At 41.4% G+C, this 19,168-nt stretch overlaps 1 protein-coding gene across 3 annotated transcripts in view; it reads left to right on the forward strand.

The window, feature by feature from the left end:
- Positions 1-19,168, forward strand: part of LOC117502231 (focal adhesion kinase 1-like) — a 107,840-nt gene that overhangs the window by 15,134 nt on the left and 73,538 nt on the right. The window contains exon 1 of one of the 3 annotated variants that reach the window (XM_034161266.1): positions 11,479-11,706. The exons of the other annotated variants lie outside the window; for them this stretch is intronic. Coding sequence (XP_034017157.1) covers positions 11,688-11,706 — 19 coding nt within the window. The 5' untranslated portion in view covers positions 11,479-11,687. Of the gene's footprint in view, positions 1-11,478; positions 11,707-19,168 lie in introns of those variants that run through there. 3 annotated transcript variants of the gene reach the window in all.

The following is a 19,168-nucleotide window of genomic DNA, read 5'->3' on the forward strand; positions in this document are numbered from 1 at the left end:
TGCTGAGGCTGTCAGGACCTCACCCTGATCACCTGCGACTCGTCAGGACTCACAGCTGAGGTGCATCTGGATGGATTGGAGCATGTTGGCATTTAAGACTGGAATGCACAGTGTGTATTTGCCAGAGACTCGACCTTGTGACCAGACGGGTGAGATCGTCGTCTTGGGAGCCATCTCATCAGCAGCGGACGCTGAGAATGTCCAGGTTTGATGCACGGTCTGTGAAAGAGGAGGGGGTGAGGTCTCACGCTCGTCAGCACACTTCCTGAGGTACGTTGGATTTTGTGACTAACAGTTATACAGTCAGTAAATGTGGTGTCCCTCACACCTTATTGTATTGAGCTGTATGTTAGTCATGTATCAGCTTCCACTGCGGTGGAGTTTTGTGAACGGGATGTTCCATGCCTGCAGGTTGGGAAGCTGATCAGTAATCAAGCCAGGAAGTGTTTGCTGTTTGTACACCTTTAAGTGTTCTGTGTGTAGAGTGTGGACTCACATAATGGTTCCTTCTTTCACAGACTCGGTTGTTGCGGCCACCTGGGGGGTGTCGGCGGGGTCCTTGGGTCCGAAACAGCTTCTGGCTCCGGACCGTTAGCGCTGCTGGGAGCGCACCACGCCAGGCCGCACCTTTCTGTTATTACATTTTCACTGTTATGTATTAAATTCAGTTAGCCTTTGTACCGTGCTCTGCTTATTTCATACTGGGTCCTTCAAACGCTGGTCGGTTCTCCGAGCTGCGTCCGACACATAACAGACGGTGGAGCAAAAGCACCTCCGTGTTGAAGCCTCACAGGACATGCTGGACTCCGAAAAATGATGCCCATCTCTTCCACCATTCAGAAGATTCAGACGGCTTTCGGTGGCTTTTCAGTCATATGACTATCCGAGAAATTGTGGAAGAGGTGAGCATGTCACAACATGTCCTGTGAGGCTTCAACACGGTGGCGCTTTTGCTTCGCCATCAGCTTTGTGCCGAAGCCATCGGCATGAATTTCGCTGCAACTCTTTTCATGGCCAAATCTTCTGTCACAGTGGAATGTGCCAAAAAAGTGCTGATGTCCACCTCTTTTGCAATTTCTTGGATAGTCACACGACGGCCCCACATCACCACAGCGTTCACTTTGGAAATGATCCGGTCATTTCAGCATGTTGATGGCCGACCGGAGCGCGGCTCGCCCTCCACCGTTGTGTGGACATCTTTAAACCGGTTGTACTGCTCCTTAATCTGTGTGATGCCCATAGGATCATCACCGAAAGCCGTCTTAATAATCCGAATGGTTTCCACCTGGCTGTCGCCCAGTTTCTGGCAAAATTTGATGCAGTCGCGCTGCTCCAGTCGTTCCGCCATTTTCCTTGAAAAGAAAAAACGACGAGAGACTACACCCATCCTCACACAAAGGCTGCTTACCAGCAAATGATGCAATCGACAGGCGTGAAAAAACTCACGCATGCGCACGAAGGTTCAAGGTTGGTTCATGCAAGCACACGTGATTCAAATCCATCAGGTTTTTGCAAAAAATAAAAGGTCGGATACTTTTCTAACAGACCTCGTAAATCAACAATTGTGTGAACTCCAGTCAAAACTAGTAAAAAAAAAAGTATTGAAAAAAAAAACACAAAAAGGATGAGCTAATTTTCAGAATAGTTAGTGATTATTTTTCTGTTGGTTGATTAATATTCACTTCACTTATTGTTTAACTCATAAGAAACAGGGAATCCCCCTCTGATTCAACCAACATGACATCACATTTTTCACCATTCCCTTGTTTTGTCGCATTTCTGATAATGAACAACATTATGGAAACGGCTGCAGATACATCCCCCTCTGTGTGTGTGTGTGTGTGTGTATGTGTGTGTTTGAGAGGACAGTGTAATTACACTGCAGTGAGTCAGAGGGGGCGAAAGAAAGAAGTAATTGTTGGGTTTTGTCATATAGACATGCAGAGAAAAAGAGGTGGGAGGAGGAGAAAGAAAGACAGAAGCACAGCACTGTGTGAGGGACAACAGGTCTCAAGAGACATTATGCACCTAACGTTTGTCTCTTTCTGCCAAAGTATTTAAAATACAAACAAACAAACCAACAAAAAACCCACTTTATTTGTTGGACGGACATCAAGATTTCAACTTCACAGACAGGATGTTTTATTTTCATCAGATTGTTGTTGTCAAAGCCTTTGGGAAAAGGTTTTCCTTGTTTCCTGCTCTGCCAGTCATTCCATTTGTTCAGCTGCCCACAAATTATGCCGTCTCAGGATATGTCTAAGACACAACAATGCACTGTGTTTAAACATTAACAAATGCACTGATGGCACTAAAACATGATGTAACTGAGTAATTTTGCTTAAAATATAACAATTCATTTGATCATTTAAAAACTCTGTGGGCCCTATCTTGACAATCTACAGCACATGAGCAAAGGTACATAGCACAAGTGCATTTGGATTGTGTCCAACTCCACTTTGCTACTTAGACAGTGTGTAATGTCTGTGGACTTTCTCAGTCATCCAGGTCATGGTATCCAAGCAGGTTGAGTCAGGTTAACTGGTCTTGTTTAGTTCCTTGTAGACGTTTCACCCTTCATCTAGAAAAGCTTCGTCAGAGTGACACGTCTTCAAGGAACTAAACACGTGGGCATACGTCGGTGCTGTGCATGAAAATGATAGGTGGAAACTAGCAGTTACATTTGTGCTGCGCTGGTGCGCTGCTTTGGGCCATCTGTGATGTTGCATCCCATGTTTGCTTGAACCAGGAGCTGATATTTAACAGCTAAACATTTTAATTCATGTTGGAAAAATTAATGATTTGTCCAGATTACATTAAAAAGACTGTGAAAATATTGTTTGGTTAAATTGCCTCAGCTTGATTAATCATAATCTCACTAGTTGAAGCTCTTTATGTGGTTGGTCCAAGAATTCTCTTTTTTCATTGCAGATTATGTTAGTTTGAATCTGTGTGTGTGTGTGTGTGTGTGTGTGTGTGTGTGAGACATTAGTTAAGATCCAAACAGATGTTTCAGTGAATCATATGAACTCATCATGTCTACAGGTTCATGCACAGACACATAAACACACAGAGGTCACACAGTCAGCCATAGGTATGACAACATACACACACACACACACACACACACACACACACACACACACACACACACACACACACACACACACACACACACACACACACACACACACACACACACACACAGTTCCAGAGTGACGTCCTGCTGTAAATGCAGTGTGTGTGTAATTAGTCATGAGCAGGCTGCAACAAAGCTTCATTGATGAATGGATGTGAATGTTTCTGTTCTTCTTAATCTGTTCCTCATCCCTGTTCTTCCCACATGTACAGCAAACACTTTGTGCACAGTGATACTAAAAGATAACACTGCTTTGCATTAGTACTAATGAATATTAATTAAATAAAGCATTAATAAATAAGCACTAAGGGAAGGTATCTGTGATTCTTCCACTCATAAAATTTCAAGTTTGTTAAATTAATTCAAGCTTCACCTTTACACTCATGTATACATAAAGAGAGAGCTGAGTAGGGGGGCAAAGCTCTCGATTTACCGATCGATCTACGTTCCGATCCTCACCTATGGACATGAGATTTGGCTCATGACCGAAAGAACGAGATCGCAAGTACAAGCGGCCGAGATGAGTTTCCTCCGCAGGGTGGCTGGGCGCTCCCTTAGAAATAGGGTGAGGAGCTCGGTCACTCGGGAGGAGCTCGGAGTCGAGCTGCTGCTCCTCCATGTCGAAAGGAGTCAGTTGAGGTGGTTCGGGCATCTTTTTCAGATGCCCCCTGGACGCCTCGCTGGAGAGGTGTTCCGGGCACGTCCCATTGGGAGGAGGCCCCAGGGAAGACCCAGGACACGCTGGAGGGACTACATCTCTCGGCTGGCTTGGGAACGCCTTGGGGTTCCCCCGGAGGAGCTGGGGGAGGTGTGTGGATCTGGAGGTCTGGGCAGCTTTGCTTGAGCTGCTGCCCCCGCGACCCGACTCCGGATAAAGCGGAAGAAAATGGATGGATGGATGGATGGATGAATTGTTACATTTGTCTGCTTCAAAGACAAACAAACAAACAAAGCAGTGTCAAATTTTAGTGCATGCTTTAATTATGAAATGTATGTTCCTTTTTACTGAATTAGTCACTTTGTAAAACATTATATGCTGGACAAACCATCCATGATGTCGCCATAGGTTTTCTGAAGAATGGTTTTGAAGCTCAAATAGTGTGGCTCTGGGTGTTGCCATATTGGCAGTGCTTACTCTGCCAATGTTACGGTCAACCAACAAATGGATAAAGAGGTTGAGTATAGGCAAGTCCATGAGCGACCTGGGTGGGATAAATGAAGCCTGAACACACCCCATCTCAGAGTTATCGAACAAGCTAAAGGTAATAGCCTAAGGTTGGTTCAGGTGTTTTATTAACGTATAGTTTTGTTGACTAGACAGGGGTTTTCGTGATGGGAGGTTTGGGTGCGGGCATTAAAATTTATGACCATCTTATTTTCAAAGTAACAGTGGAGCTAACATCACAAATCTACTGACTCTGCATGTGGAAAGTAGTCACAACGCTTCACTTTTTCCACATTTTGTTACGTTACAGCCTTATTCCAAAATGGATAAATACATTTTTCCTCAAACTTCTACACACTGTACCCCATAATGACAATGTGAAAAAAAAGTTTTTTGAGATTTTTGCAAATATATATATATATATATATATAGAGAGAGAGAGAGAGAGAGAGAGAGAGAGAGAGAGAGAGAGAGAGAACACATGTACATAAGTATTCATAGCCTTTGCCGTGAAGCTCAAAATTGAGCTCAGGTGCATCCTGTTTCCACTGATCCTCTTTGAGATGTTTCTACAGCTTAATTGGAGTCCACCTAGGGTAAATTCAGTTGATTGGACATGATTTAGAAAGCCACATACCTGTCTACAATAAGGCTGCAGCTATTGATTATTTGAGTAATCAAGTATTCTATCGATTATTCTGGCGATTAAATGAGTAATCGGATAAAATGTACTTTTGCATTTTTAAAGAACATCAGCAGTCCAGGGCTCTCCCTAAGCAACGGCACAATTACCATAGGTGAAAGTAAGAACGAAGATTGACCAGTAGATCGAGAACTTCACCTTTTGGCTCAGTTCTCTTTTCATCACAACAGTACGGTAGAGCGAATGTCACTTGGGGCAAGACCACATTCCCTACCTGGAGTAGGCAGTCCATCGGTTTCCTGCTGAGAACCTTGGCCTCAGATTTAGAGGGGCTGATCCTCATTCCAGCCGCTTCACACTGTATCTCCCGGGGTACCCGATCATACGCCTTCTCTAAGTCCACAAAACACATGTAGACTGGATGGGCATACTCCCAGGCACCCTCCAGGAGCCTTGTGAGAGTGAAGAGCTGGTCGGTCGTTCCAACGCCAGGACAGAACCCGCATTGTTCCTCTTCAATCAGAGGTTCGACTATCAGCTGAACCCTCCTTTCCAGCACCCTGGATTAGACTTTACCAGGGAGGCTGAGTAGTGTGATGCCCCTGTAATTGGCATACACTCTCTGGTCCCGTTTTTTAAATATGGGGACCACCACCCCAGTTTGCCACTCCATAGGCACTGTCCCAGACCTCAACACAATGTTGAAGAGACGTCTCATCCATGCTATAATACAGTGTAACAGCAATAGCAGCAAGATGCAACAGATTAGGGTGCTTGCCTTCTCAACAGAAGGCCCCAGATTCGAGGCTTGTGCCAAATTAACACCCCAACAATGTACGAGGGCTGTCAATAAAGTATAGGTCCTTTTTATTTTTTTCAAAAACTATATGGATTTCATTCATATGTTTTTACGTCAGACATGCTTGAACCCTCGTGCGCATGCGTGAGTTTTTCCAAGCCTGTCGGTGACGTCATTCGCCTGTGAGCACTCCTTGTGGGAGGAGTCGTCCAGCCCCTCGTCGGAATTCCTTTGTCTGAGAAGTTGCTGAGAGACTGGCGCGTTGTTTGATAAAAAGTTTTTCTAAACCTGTGAGACACATCGAAGTGGACACGGTTCGAAAAATTAAGCTGGTTTTCAGTGAAAATTTTAACGGCTGATGAGAGATTTTGAGGTGATTCTGTCGCTTTAAGGACTTCCCACGGTGCGAGACGTCGCTCAGCGCTCTCAGGTGCCGTCGTCAGCCTGTTCAAGCTGAAAACCTCCACATTTCAGGCTCTATTGATCCAGGACATCGTGAGAGAACAGAGAAGTTTCAGAAGAAGTCGGTTTCAGCATTTTATCCGGATATTCCACTGTTAAAGGAGATTTTTTTAATGAAAGACGTGTGGACGGGTCCGCGCGTCGGGACGCAGCCGACGCGGTGCGGCGGCACAGGAAAAACACCTCCGTGTTGATAACCATTTGTAAAATCCAGGCGGCTTTTGATGGCTTTCAGTGGAGTGAGTATATGAGAAATTGTTTAACAGCAGGACATGTTCCAACTTGTCCTTAAGGCTTCCAACAGAGGTGTTTTTCCTGTGGCGGAGCGTCGCGGCGGCTGCGTCCCGACGTGCCGACCCGTCCGCACGTCTTTCATTAAAAAAATCTCCTTTAACAGTGGAATATCCAGATAAAATGCTGAAACCGACTTCTTCTGAAACTTCTCTGTTCTCTCACGACGTCCTGGATCAATAGAGCCTGAAATGTGGAGGTTTTCAGCTTGAACAGGCTGACGACGGCAGCTGAGAGCGCTGAGCGACGTCTCGCACCGTGGGAAGTCCTTAAAGCGACAGAATCACCTCAAAATCTCTCATCAGCCGTTAAAATTTTCACTGAAAACCAGCTTAATTTTTCGAACCGTGTCCACTTCGATGTGTCTCACAGGTTTAGAAAAAATTTTGATCAAACAAAGCGCCAGTCTCTCAGCAACTTCTCAGACAAAGGAATTCCGACGAGGGGCTGGACGACTCCTCCCACAAGGAGTGCTCACAGGCGAATGACGTCACCGACAGGCGTGGAAAAACTCACGCATGCGCACGAGGGTTCAAGCATGTCTGACGTAAAAACATATGAATGAAATCCATATAGTTTTTGAAAAAAATAAAAAGGACCTATACTTTATTGGCAGACCTCGTATATATGCTCTTACTACATGTTAATTTGCCTTCACTGAATGTTCATAACAGTGCTAATTCACCCTTTCTTGTAGATTTAGCAATAAATTCTTATCCACATCACATGGGATGCTTTCTCAGCAGTAGACCTACAGTATGTTGGGGTTGTGTTGCTGTTATTGTACAGTGTACATGGGAAAAGTCAGACTTCTAGTTTGGAAATTTAACCAGAGATGCTGTTGTTTGCTTACACTACAAACATCACTTATACTGTATGATGTAGTTACATCAAAGAGAAAACTGTGCAGTTTTGTATAAAAGGTGTGTTTGTGCATGTGCAGTCTGACAGATTTAATAAACTGTGGTCTATAGAAGGACTATGATCAAAAAAGGGCCTCTGACACAACCATTGGAGAATGTCTTTAGCTTAACATCAGTTACCACTAGAGGACAGTGTTAACACACCATCTCCAGCAGAGACACCAAGATGGACAGAAGGACAGAGCTTAGATAGACCTCATGAATCAGAGTCAGAGTCCTTAGCGTGTATCTCAGTGTGTGCTTGCCTATCTGTGTGTGTGTTTGACATCTTGGCCTTCTAATCCAGTAGCCCATTAATCTTCTTTACTCCTCAGTAACTGCCATCTTGTCTGTCTGCTTGTTTTCCAGCATATCTTACTTTTCATACATTTTACAAAACAGGAACCAATAGAGCTTCTTCATTACATTTTAGTAATTTATTCCAAGTACATCTGTAGGTGCATGAAATTAAACTCAATAATGTTGAAAACATCTATCATTACAAGGTAGCAGCTTTTCTGTAGTAAAATGTTCCAAACAAAGTTTGTGCATTTGTGGTCTTGGTTTTCATCTTTGCACAAACTGATTTTAGGATATAATGCAATTCTTACACAATACTGTAAGCTTGGTGACATCATCAGCAGACCTCTGATAGAATTCAGTTGCCACCAAGTCAAGCAAATTAAAATCTCTTCATGGTGCACAATCGGTGTTTCATCATGAAGTTAACATAAAACATGAGGATATCATTAAACTGTCATCCACACGAAGAAAAATGATACATCACACATTATTACAGCCTTAACGTTAAAGTTATTTGCTACTGCTAATACAACTCATAACAATAATAGTGATAAGAATTGTGGCCTTTTTAATGTATATTTCAGCATATATATGTTGGTATCAGAATTTTTTTTACTCCTTAAATCGTTATTGCATCAGTCTCCAAAAAATCCATATCAGTCAGGGTTCTAAAAAGTATATGAATAAAGCTTTCAATGAAGACAGATTTCTGTAAATGTAAATTTGTAATATATCACTTTAGAAAGTATTTTTGATTTGATTTGATTTGATTTATATAAGAATGTAGAGATTAAAATACACTAATATTCAGGGTAGCACAAAAAAGCGCCATATGCACTTGTTTCAATTGTGGCCAAATATATAACACAGACAAAATACAACAAAAGTTAACAGTCAACAATAAAAACATAAAATCTAATAAATAGAGTATTTTCACATTATTAAATATATTAAATTATATATATATATATATATATATAAGTCTAAAAATAGACAAATAGACAAAGTTATCAGTAAAACTATTGGTCATCAGAGGAAAAAAAGATGTCTGTTTTATTTCTACAAGATTTTTGTTTGCAGATCAAGGCAGTTCCATACGTTAGCACGAGTATAAAAGAAAGCTGTTGCCCCAAAAAACCCGACCGGGGGGATAAACAAGGACAAAGCACTAGATGTAGTGTTAATGCTGTGCTTTTCTAAATTGAATTTAAAGGAAGAAATTAAATAATCTGCGGCAGATTTCTGTACCACAGCGAACGTGATTTAATTTAAGTTGGTCCACTCTAAGATTAACTGGCAACATACAAACCATATTGAATTGGTAAAGACCTATATGTGACCAAGGATGAGTGTTGAGGAGGAAGCATATTATCTTATTCTGCATAATTTGCTACCTCCCCTTATTTGTCTTGGTCAGGCCAAAGAACCAAGACACACCTAATCAAAGTGACATTGAATGAGCACAGAAACAAGTAGCCTCTTCATCTTCATATTAAAATGCTTGGCCTGACGATACAAAAAAACTTCAATTTGGCACTTGATTTGTTGATAATTTTATCAACTATCTGATCACTTGATTGGGTCTGGTCATTATCCAGCCCAATATATTTAACACAGGATTTGTTCCTGATCTCACAACCAGCACAAGCTACTGAAATAGAATTTTGACTACCAGAATTGACGCTGTCTTTCCTAAATGGAGGGACAATTAATTGGCAACCATCCATTCTCTAAGAGACTCAAGTTCAGAGGTTAAGGTTTGCTGAATCTCTGCAACATTATTGCCGTTACCACTAAAGCAGAATCATCATTATACAAAAGCATCAAACACGAAACTGCTGAGAGCATGTCATTAACATAAATAAGAAATAATAGGGGCCACAGGATGGAGCCCTGAAGTACCCCACAAGAACAAAATTCAGGAGTGGAGAGGATGCCCTCAACCTCCACTGACTGCAGCCTCCTATAAAGGTAGAACTGAAACCAAGGTATGGTAGGTTTCTGAAATCCTAAGGCCTCAAGAAGAATCATACCTGTGTATTTACTTTTGTCTTGCTGAAGTTTGATATAATCCATTAAATGGACCAAGCAGGTATCTGTAGAAAACAGTGGCCAAAAACTGGACTGTAACTCATACAGTTTTTTGTCCTGAAGGTAAGTACTAATTTGTTCACATACTATCTTTTCCAGACATTTGGTGACAGTGCTCAAAATCGAAACTGGTCTATAGTTGCCAGGGTCGGTCCTCAAATTTTTCTTATGCATGGGGACAGCCTTTGCTGTTTTCAAGTCTTCTGGAATTTTACCTGAAAATTTGGATACATTTAGAATGCTGGTTAGAGGGCAGGATATGGATTTAGCATCATCCTTGATGAATTTATAAGGCAATAGGTCCAGTCCAGTGGGTATACCTGAATGTAAGGAAGACAGTAAGTCCAGCATTTTGTCCTCGGAAACTCCACTTAGTTCCCTTGCTCACAAAACCTCGTTGTTGGTAAAACCGTCTAATGTGGTCGGTACCATATTGTCCGATACAATTCGGTAACTTTTGCACCAAAGAAGAAGCAATATCTGAAAAGTACGCCTGAAATATATTGGCTGCACTCTGACAATCAAAAGTTATTATACCATCTTTAACCAGATGTATACGCTGAGCTTTGTTTTCACAGTTTTTTTTAGTTCCCAATACACCTAAATCTTTTCACATTTGTCTGTGCTTGCTCTGGAGCTCTTGAACCTTGGTTTTCTTATACTGAAACTGATTTCTACAGTAGATAAACTTGTCATATTGTTGTGGATCTTTAGATTTATTCAACTTTGGAGATTTTTTTTCATTTGCAAAATATGTGATGTCCCTGTTGATCCAAGGTTCTGATTTCCGTTTCACTCTAAAGAGTTTATTCGGAGCTACTTTGTCTAAAATGCTAAGAAACCGACATTTGAACAAAGACCGAACCTGTTCTATATCTGAACAATTTGTCACATCACAAGTAAGAAACTAAAAAATAAATGACATTTTCACAAATGTGTCGATTTTATATTGTAACCTTTAAAGCATATTGGAATAACTTTCATGTCTGCCAACCATATATAGTCACTAATTCAAATGCATTTTTGTGATTTGAGCCTACTGGGGGAAATCTGAGTTTTGGTTGAATTAGGCCCCTTGAAATCCTGATATGGTATTAGAATAACTCTCCTCTAAAATAACTCACTCACTTGTTTTTTTGTTTCTGGTCTGAAGATAAATTATATTTTGGGGAATAGTATTGAGTTTTACATTACAGTTTGACTAATTGTGTCCTCATCGGCACATTTGTAACAGGCAGGGGGAACAGCCTGGGGCGGAACAGCACACCCACACTCACATGTTTAACCCATGCTGAGTTTTTATTCTCCTCTTATCTTCACCTCTCTTTTTTCTCATTTATGTGTCCTCTATGCTTTTCCTTCCTGTTTTGTGCTTTCATCTCGTTAATTTTTTTCTCTTTTAGATGTTATATCATCTCACTCCGTCACATCTTTTCTTCTGAACTTTCTAATTTCTGTCTCTTGTGCATCTGCCTCTCGATTCCACCCCCCCCCCCCATCCCTCGCCTGGGAGATGGAGATGCTCCTCCCCACCTCCTGCTTGTTCTCCCTTTTTCTCATTCTCCTCCCCCGTCTTTTTTCCTTTTCTGTCGTATGAGGGCTACCTCTTGCCTTCTCCCTCCTCCCCGCTTTACTCCCACTCTTCCTCTCCTGGATCGGTGTGCGTGTGTAGCAGCAGTAGTTGTTGTAGTATTAAGAGGAAGGAGAAAGAGATTGTAAGCGTAAACTGGAATTACACACCGTTACTGAGGTAGCTGGCCAGCACATTACACACTAACCAAGCACTACATAATCCTGGGATTTAGTGTTTTTCCCCAATTTAGCAGTTTTCTTCAGGACGGATTACACTTACTGGTCTTGTCTCTCTTCCTCTCTTCTGGCTGAGAGCTTAAATGGAAGGATTGTACCATGGTAAGATCATTATCATACACTGAATATTAATGCGTGTGTGGTTGTTTATCTCGCACATCTCGTTATCTGTGCACATACGGACATGCATGTGTGAAGTGCAGCTTGTTTACTGTGTGTCAGAGCATCAAACATATTTTGCAACAATAATAAAACAGTTGTTTGCGATCGAATTAATGTGTGCAAAAATACAGTAATTCATTATAATAGTTGTTAATTTGAACATTTGTTGAAGTTTAAGATGAGTTGCTGTCATTAAAAGAAGTGAAATGATGATAAAGCAGTTTTGGTGTTGAAGACGGAGGAAACACGCACTGAACACATCACAAAAACAGCGCTAGTTTATTCAAAGTATTTTACTGGTTATCCATCAGAAAATTCTACTTTATTAATTGGTGAATTGTTTAATTCATCAATATGGGTACAAATAATTGTCAACTATTTCATCGCAGTCATTTGAATAATGCTGAAGAAATCTACATTTTGATTTGTTCCAGCTTTTTAAATGATGATTCGCTCTGTCTGTTATTTGAAATAATCAGATTTCAATCAGTTTTAATCTGTTCTACACTAATGACAGAGAGGTTTAAAGGGTTTTTTACCCTACTTCAAACATGTTCAGTCAGACATTAGCTTTACTTTGTAGTGTTTTTAAACAGTTCTAAACTGTTGGTAAATTTTGAGATGATCTTTTTTGATCAATTGTATGCACTTGTTTGTCAAGAATAGACTAGTTGACAGTTTTTAATCAAACTAAATTGTGTTAAAAATAACACAACATAATAAACAACTCAAAATTAGCTTGATTTTGAGATAAATGAAATTTGAATGATTGTTTATGTAAAAAAAAACAACTGGCTGTTGGATTCTGGATTGGACAGAATTTCTAATTTGAAGAAATTTTAAGTGGCTTGTGAAAATTGCGACATACACTTTTTCTTTTTCTTTTTTTTTTCTTTTTTTACATTTTTTGAAAATTATAATCCAAAAAAAGAAAAAAGAAAAAAAAAAGAAATTGGAATTATTTCAAAGTCGTACTTTTGTAGCTTCAACTTCAGGTGTCGATAATGAGTTTAGTATTTATTTATAGGAAAAACTGTACTCTGAAGTGATAAACACATATTCTGTCATGAAAAACGAGGTGTGCATATGTTGAATTAGTTGGTTGTGCTTAAATATAAGTGTGTTTTTTTATGCAGTGTTGAACCCTGTGCCGTGTAGGCATGCGTATCTGCATTTGTGCATGTGTGCCTGTGTTGTGTGTAAACTGCACCATGAAAGTAACAATCCCCCTGTGGCACTTTGTTTCTGGGTTAGATCATCCATATTTCAGTGTGTTTTCATATTTTGATCTTAGTTTATTATTGATGGATGTTTGCTGAACAAGATGTTTAGCTGGCATTGAACCCGATCCTTACTCAAAGGAGGACAAGATTACTGCTTATTTGTAGAATAATGTACAATGTACCAATCAAGCAGCAGTTTTTTCTGTAGTGGCAGTGTAATGTCAACTGTTCATGGTCCTGTCACTGCGGCAGCTTGTGAGTCAGCCAGGAAAACATTTTTCTTTCCAGGTTCATTATCTTCTGATAACCCACTGCCTTCGGTGACCAGTCGATCAGTCACAGATGTTGTGTGCATGAGCTCCATAGTGAATACGCTCAAGATAGTCAAGTTTACCTTCAAATTTCATATTTAATGTAACGTCAGATTTTCTTCTTTTTGAAGAACATGGATCAAGTGCAAACTTGATGCATAGAGTTAAATTTGTTTCACGTGTATCAAAGATCAGATCGGACTCATAATTTCAAAGCTTACTCTATCTCACAACTCCAGTCGTGCTAAGCTGCCGTGCTGAATAACACACTGTGCATCTGCTTCTTTTAGTGTGACACATTAACATGTGTGTTGCTCCAGTAAGCCTGTTTATCAGTGCATCTGAAGTATCCACGCTTCACTGCATGTGCTTGTGCTTGTGTGTGCTTTTGAAGATAAATATGTAGGAGCTGTGAGACACTTCCATGACCTTATTGTGTTGCACATGTTGGAATTATCTGGAGTATGCATCATTTATGTGTCAGTACATGTAATTAATCATGTTGTGAAGACATAAATATACTCACTCTGTTGCTTTTCTGGATCTTACCGTCTTTGCGGGGATAAAAAAAAAAAAATCAGTCTCTGAGAAACTAAAAGGGCACCTGAAGAACACAGACCTCCCCCAAGGAAGAAGCCGTAACATTTTGGAACTGATCTGGATCATGAGGTGGATCTAGGTTTTATTTTTTTTAAATTTGCTTTAACATTGCAGAATATAACTTTCTCTTTTTTCCTTTTTTCTGCATTTTTGTTAATTTCTGATGATGCACTGCACATCTCTTTGGGATAATATGTGTTATTATTAATACTGTGTCGGATTTTCTGAGGCTCTGGATAAAAGTGTGGATATACTGTAGTTTTCAGTTTATTTTCATTTATATAGTGCCAATTCACAATAAAGTTGCCTCAAGGCACCTCACACAAGTAAGGTCTAACCTTACCAACCCACAGAGGAAGTACACAGGTGACAGTGGTAAGGAAAAACTCCCTCTGATGATTTGAGGAAGAAACCTCAAGCAGACCAGACTCATAGGGGTGACCCTCTGCTTGGGCCATGGTACAGACACAATCGACAATACAGGAAATTATACAGGAAATTTTGGGAGATTTTGGGAGATCTAATGGAACAAAACACACCTTCAAGGCCGGGTGGAGGGGAGTCATAATAGGGCACTGTTTCATTTGAATCCTGCGTGATATCGCAGGATTTGACCACTTATGAGGACCTGCGATCTGTTGTGCGATATTGACACAGCATAACTTCACATGGAAAATTGCTGGACTGTTTTGTTTTTGGTTGCAATCACCAAAGCAGTCGCGAAAAGTTTGTTTTTTTTTGGTTCCCAGTGGAGAAGGGAAGATGAGGCAAATGGGAGATGCTGTGTCAGTAAGTGTTAGCCTACACAACTAACCAGAGTAGCTAGGTGCTCTTGCCTGGAAAACCGCCTCGACTTGTTTGTGCTCCAGGTCATAAAAAAACTGCAATACATGTCCACTTTCCACCACATCATCACTTTTTCTTTGCATTTTCACTTTATTTGCATGTAATTTGCCCAAAAACTCAGAGAAAATGCTGTGTTTTTGTCCCCAGAAGTAGAAAAATTACATCATATGCGTCATATTTTACCCATTTAGTGCCAATCCTCAAACGAGACTACGCTGCCCAATTCACACAATTCAATCAATGTACAGTAGTACACAGGGCTAAATATACAAATCATTGAAGAGTGGACTGTTGGTCTCAGTGGAAGTCTGCGTGTTGAGTACCCACTTATAATCCTTGACCCCATGCAACCACATGACTTTCAGTGCTGTGGTCTCCAAGATGGTTGAATAAGAGATTTGCTGGATCCACTGCACAAACAAGCCTATCGCTCTTAGAATGAAACCTGCCCCTCTGTAAATACATTGAACTCTTGGATGGTGAGGCTGAGGAACAATATAGGTAAAGTGATCACTAGTTGAAGGAAGTAGGCTTACCACCAGAGGGCCATGGCTTCAATTTCCCAGTAGGAAAATTACTAAAGTGTCCCGGAGCAAGGTCCTTAAATCCCCACGTTGCTCCCCGGGTGCACGAGAGCACATAGCATATCAGCACCCTGACATTGTTGTGCGATTGTGTGAATGGGTGAATTGTAAAATGAAATGCAGGTGTGGTTGGTCCATCATAAGACTGCACGCTCCAGTAACACCATTTTGTTCAGAGGGTCAGACAGACACATCCAGCTGTGTGCCAGCTCAGCTAAAAGGTTAATTATTAGACACAGAGCCCTGCGTTAGAACAGCTGTCTGCTCTCCTCTGAATAATTCGGTTCATTCATGCGGCAGAAGTGGTTAATTGGTGAATAAAAACATTGCTCATGTGTTTCTTCAGCGGTTTGTTTGGGCTGTCACTTTTACATCTCTGCAGACTTTTATTGATCAGCTGGTTTGCTCTTTCCATTTTTTATTCCATTTAAAGAAAATGTGGCAGTAAAAAATCGAAAGCTAGAAAGTGTGCATTTTAATGTGCCATTTTACTGTTTTTCGGAATGTGTATTGCCAGACCCGGCGCCACGAGGGGGCGTTTGGGGTCGACACCCCTCACGTCATCAACCCCGCCCCCTCTGATGTGAGAGTTATCAAAAAATAAAAATAAAAAAGAAAGAAAAAGAAATACTGGAAAATATAGCAAAATATTAGTTATTCAATAATACCATGTATTTAACAAATAAACCAAATTAATTAACTAAAGTAATTAATTTTAAAACAAACGGATATGGCATGTGTCTGTGTTCAAGTGATTTGATAGGTTGAGGGTTGCGCTTGTCAGTGCGGCAGAGGGCAAGCATCCTGAGTCCAGCGATTATGGCAAGGTGGACAAACTAAAGCATGCTCAATTTATTCAAGCAGTGTCAGAGCTGGAGTTCCTGGGATTCGTCAAGTCCACCAAGCAAAAGGCAGATCATGCAGCACGACTCACTTGGGGAGGGTGTTAATGCTGTGTTTACACATAACGACGACAAGTGACGAATGCCACGAAGTACACATTCTTGGCCACTGATCACGAATGTGATGTTCGGGGCAGAGGTGTCAGGTGTCCTCAGGAACTGCTGCAACCTGTTACCACACTTTAAAATTAATGGCACGTGTTGCTGGAGAATTATCAGGAACCATTATGCACGGTCAAGAATAGTGTTCCGTGTTGTTGCGCACTATTGCACGTAACAGTGCATCGTTAAGTTCTGTCACGTTGTGAACGAGGTGAATTGTCTCCACACACACACATATTCATCCAACCGAATTCAGATCGCTCCAGTTTTTCAGAAGAACTTTGTGACTGCATGTGTAGTTGGGCTCTGTGCCATGGAGTGGCACACATGCCCAGTTGCGCTGTGTTTGCGCTTGTGATGGAGGGCTGTATGTGGGGTTAATCTACCGTCTCGTGTCGTTTCTCAGATCAGTTGTTGGTTTGGTTTTGTGGTATGCAGGAGATCACTTGAACGAGGGTCTATACGTTCAAATAATAATAAAAAAAAATAGTCATCACTCTTTACTCTTACTCAGTCAGTCTCTTACAACGGTGTAGCCTAAATACATGAGCTTTCCAGGAGCGCACCCATTTCATTACGCATGCTCAGAGGCACGTCCCCTCCGGTGCGCACTTTTTTTGGGTGCGGGCGACCCCGCCCCCTGTGATAACCTCATCGCCCCCTTAATATTTTTTTTCTGGCGCCGGGCTTGTGTATTGCACTGATAATTGGTTGCATCTGTCTAAATTTGCATCATGGGAGCAAAAACAAGTTGCGTCTGTCTATAATTTGAATTTATATTCGAAATGTAGTGCTACAGCTTCATGTATGCAACAAGAAGTTAATTGAATTCAATCAACAGATTATTTATTTATCAGGCAAACACAATGTTAGTGAGCAGAAGCTAATGGGCTAATTAATGTTATTGTATGTGGCACAAAGACCTCAAGAGTGAACTGCTTCTTGTAGCCACTAAACAGACTAAAACAATCAGAAGGAGAAACGTGTGGACATTTGCTTCACCTAACGTAAATAAACTTTTTAATTGGTTTTAGAGTTTTAAAACATGGTCATGGTTCTCATTGCCTTCCGGCTGTCCCACAAAAGTGCAAACAAGTGAAGTGCTGAGGGTCATTCTTTCTTTCAGGTTGAGAGCGTGATTTAATAATTATACTTGTTCTCTAAGACGCAGCCGATCTGCTCTGTGTAAGCCTAATCCCGTTAGATCTCAGAAGCTAAGCAGTGCGGGACCTGGTTACTACTTGGATGGGAGACCTCTTTGGAACACCAGCGGCTGTGTGTGTTTCTCCAGGTAACACTGGAGTTGCGTTAGGAAGGGCATCCGGTGTAAAACCTGTGCCAAATATCAATGCGGTTGTATCCGCTGTGGCGACCCCGAACACAAAAAACAGGAGCAGCCGAATGGACAACCAACACTTGTTCTCTAAGACCTAACACATCCTCCTCTTTCAGATCTTCTTGTTTTATGGCATTTGGCGTCCACCTTAATGCTGCATTACCCCCACCTTCTGTTCTGGAGTGCGGATCAAACCATACCTCATTCAGATCAATATACAGGAGCAGCTTATCAGACATGTAGACATTGCTGTCTTGTGGCCGTAGCTGATAATGCTGTACTTTTTAGACATAAAGTTGCAGGACCAGTCAAACAAGTAAAATAAAAAGTGCGTTTCACATTCTGGAAAATATGGTAGTCGATAGGAATTAGGTTTTCACAGGTCCACCGCTTGTACGTGTTTTATTGTTGTTTTTAGGGCACAAAAACATTATAGTTTAAAGTAGACCTGCATTGAAATAAATGCAGTCAGATCTTTGGACCAAAAAATGACTTATATTTACACATAAGATCCTTCTGAATGTAGTAAAGTAAATCTGCGAGCCCAGATCTGTCATTCAACGGAGAAATCTTCATTTAAAAATGACAAATTTACAGCTAATATTTAGCCCTCCGCAAAACTGTCATCACATCCGGGACGTTGCCGAGACGTCAGGGAAAACACCCTCTCCCAGCATGCATTGCGAGCACCAACTGTAATTTGTGGATTTACGTCAGTTTGCATCTGCACCTTTTTCTTGTCTTATACGGAAGGATCTACTTTTTTAAAACTTCATATTGTCTTGCGGCACGTTTGGTGAGTACACATTTCTTTTATTTGTGCTTGAAAATTATTTTGGGGGACTTTTTCATACGCCCGTTTGATTGAGTGGTGTCTCATTGAAAATCTACTTTCTTTCGCCTCCGGTGTTACTGTCGCGGTGTACGGAGGCGAGACCTGCAAAGAATTCAAGTCATTAAAAAGATATAAACCTCTCTCAGCTGCCATGGAGCTCTGCGGCTCCGATTATTGAGACGTGTGGCGCTGCGGAAAGTCTGTCCTTGCAGCAACAGGTGTTACCGGCCGTTCCGCATCAAAACAGCGAGCGTAGTCTCTGGACTTGTGTCAAGTTGGCTGCACCTCCATTCAGTACACAGAGAGGTGATGCCGGCTGCAAAGCAGACACGGGGGCGGTGTGAGTGGCCTGCTTCGGCGGTTACCGAGCACGACTCCGTAAGCGCAGCGGAGGCAGAGAGAGAGGCGTCGGGGAAGAATGTCGCCCGCTGTCGATGTCGCTGCTGATCTGAGCATGCAGATCTCTATCTCACATTCATTGCAGCTTACTTTTGGATGCTGAAACCAGGATGTGTATAACAGTAACATTACTAACAGATAAAATCAATTTCAATGCGGGATCGGACTGAAGGCGGGAGCGCTCCATCTTCTGCCGGACGTCACTGCAATGACCCGGATGTACAAACAGTTTTTGCTGAGGGCCAAATTTTAGCTGCAAATTTG

Source organism: Thalassophryne amazonica, chromosome 20, assembly GCF_902500255.1.
Source record: "Thalassophryne amazonica chromosome 20, fThaAma1.1, whole genome shotgun sequence".
NCBI lineage: Eukaryota > Metazoa > Chordata > Actinopteri > Batrachoidiformes > Batrachoididae > Thalassophryne > Thalassophryne amazonica.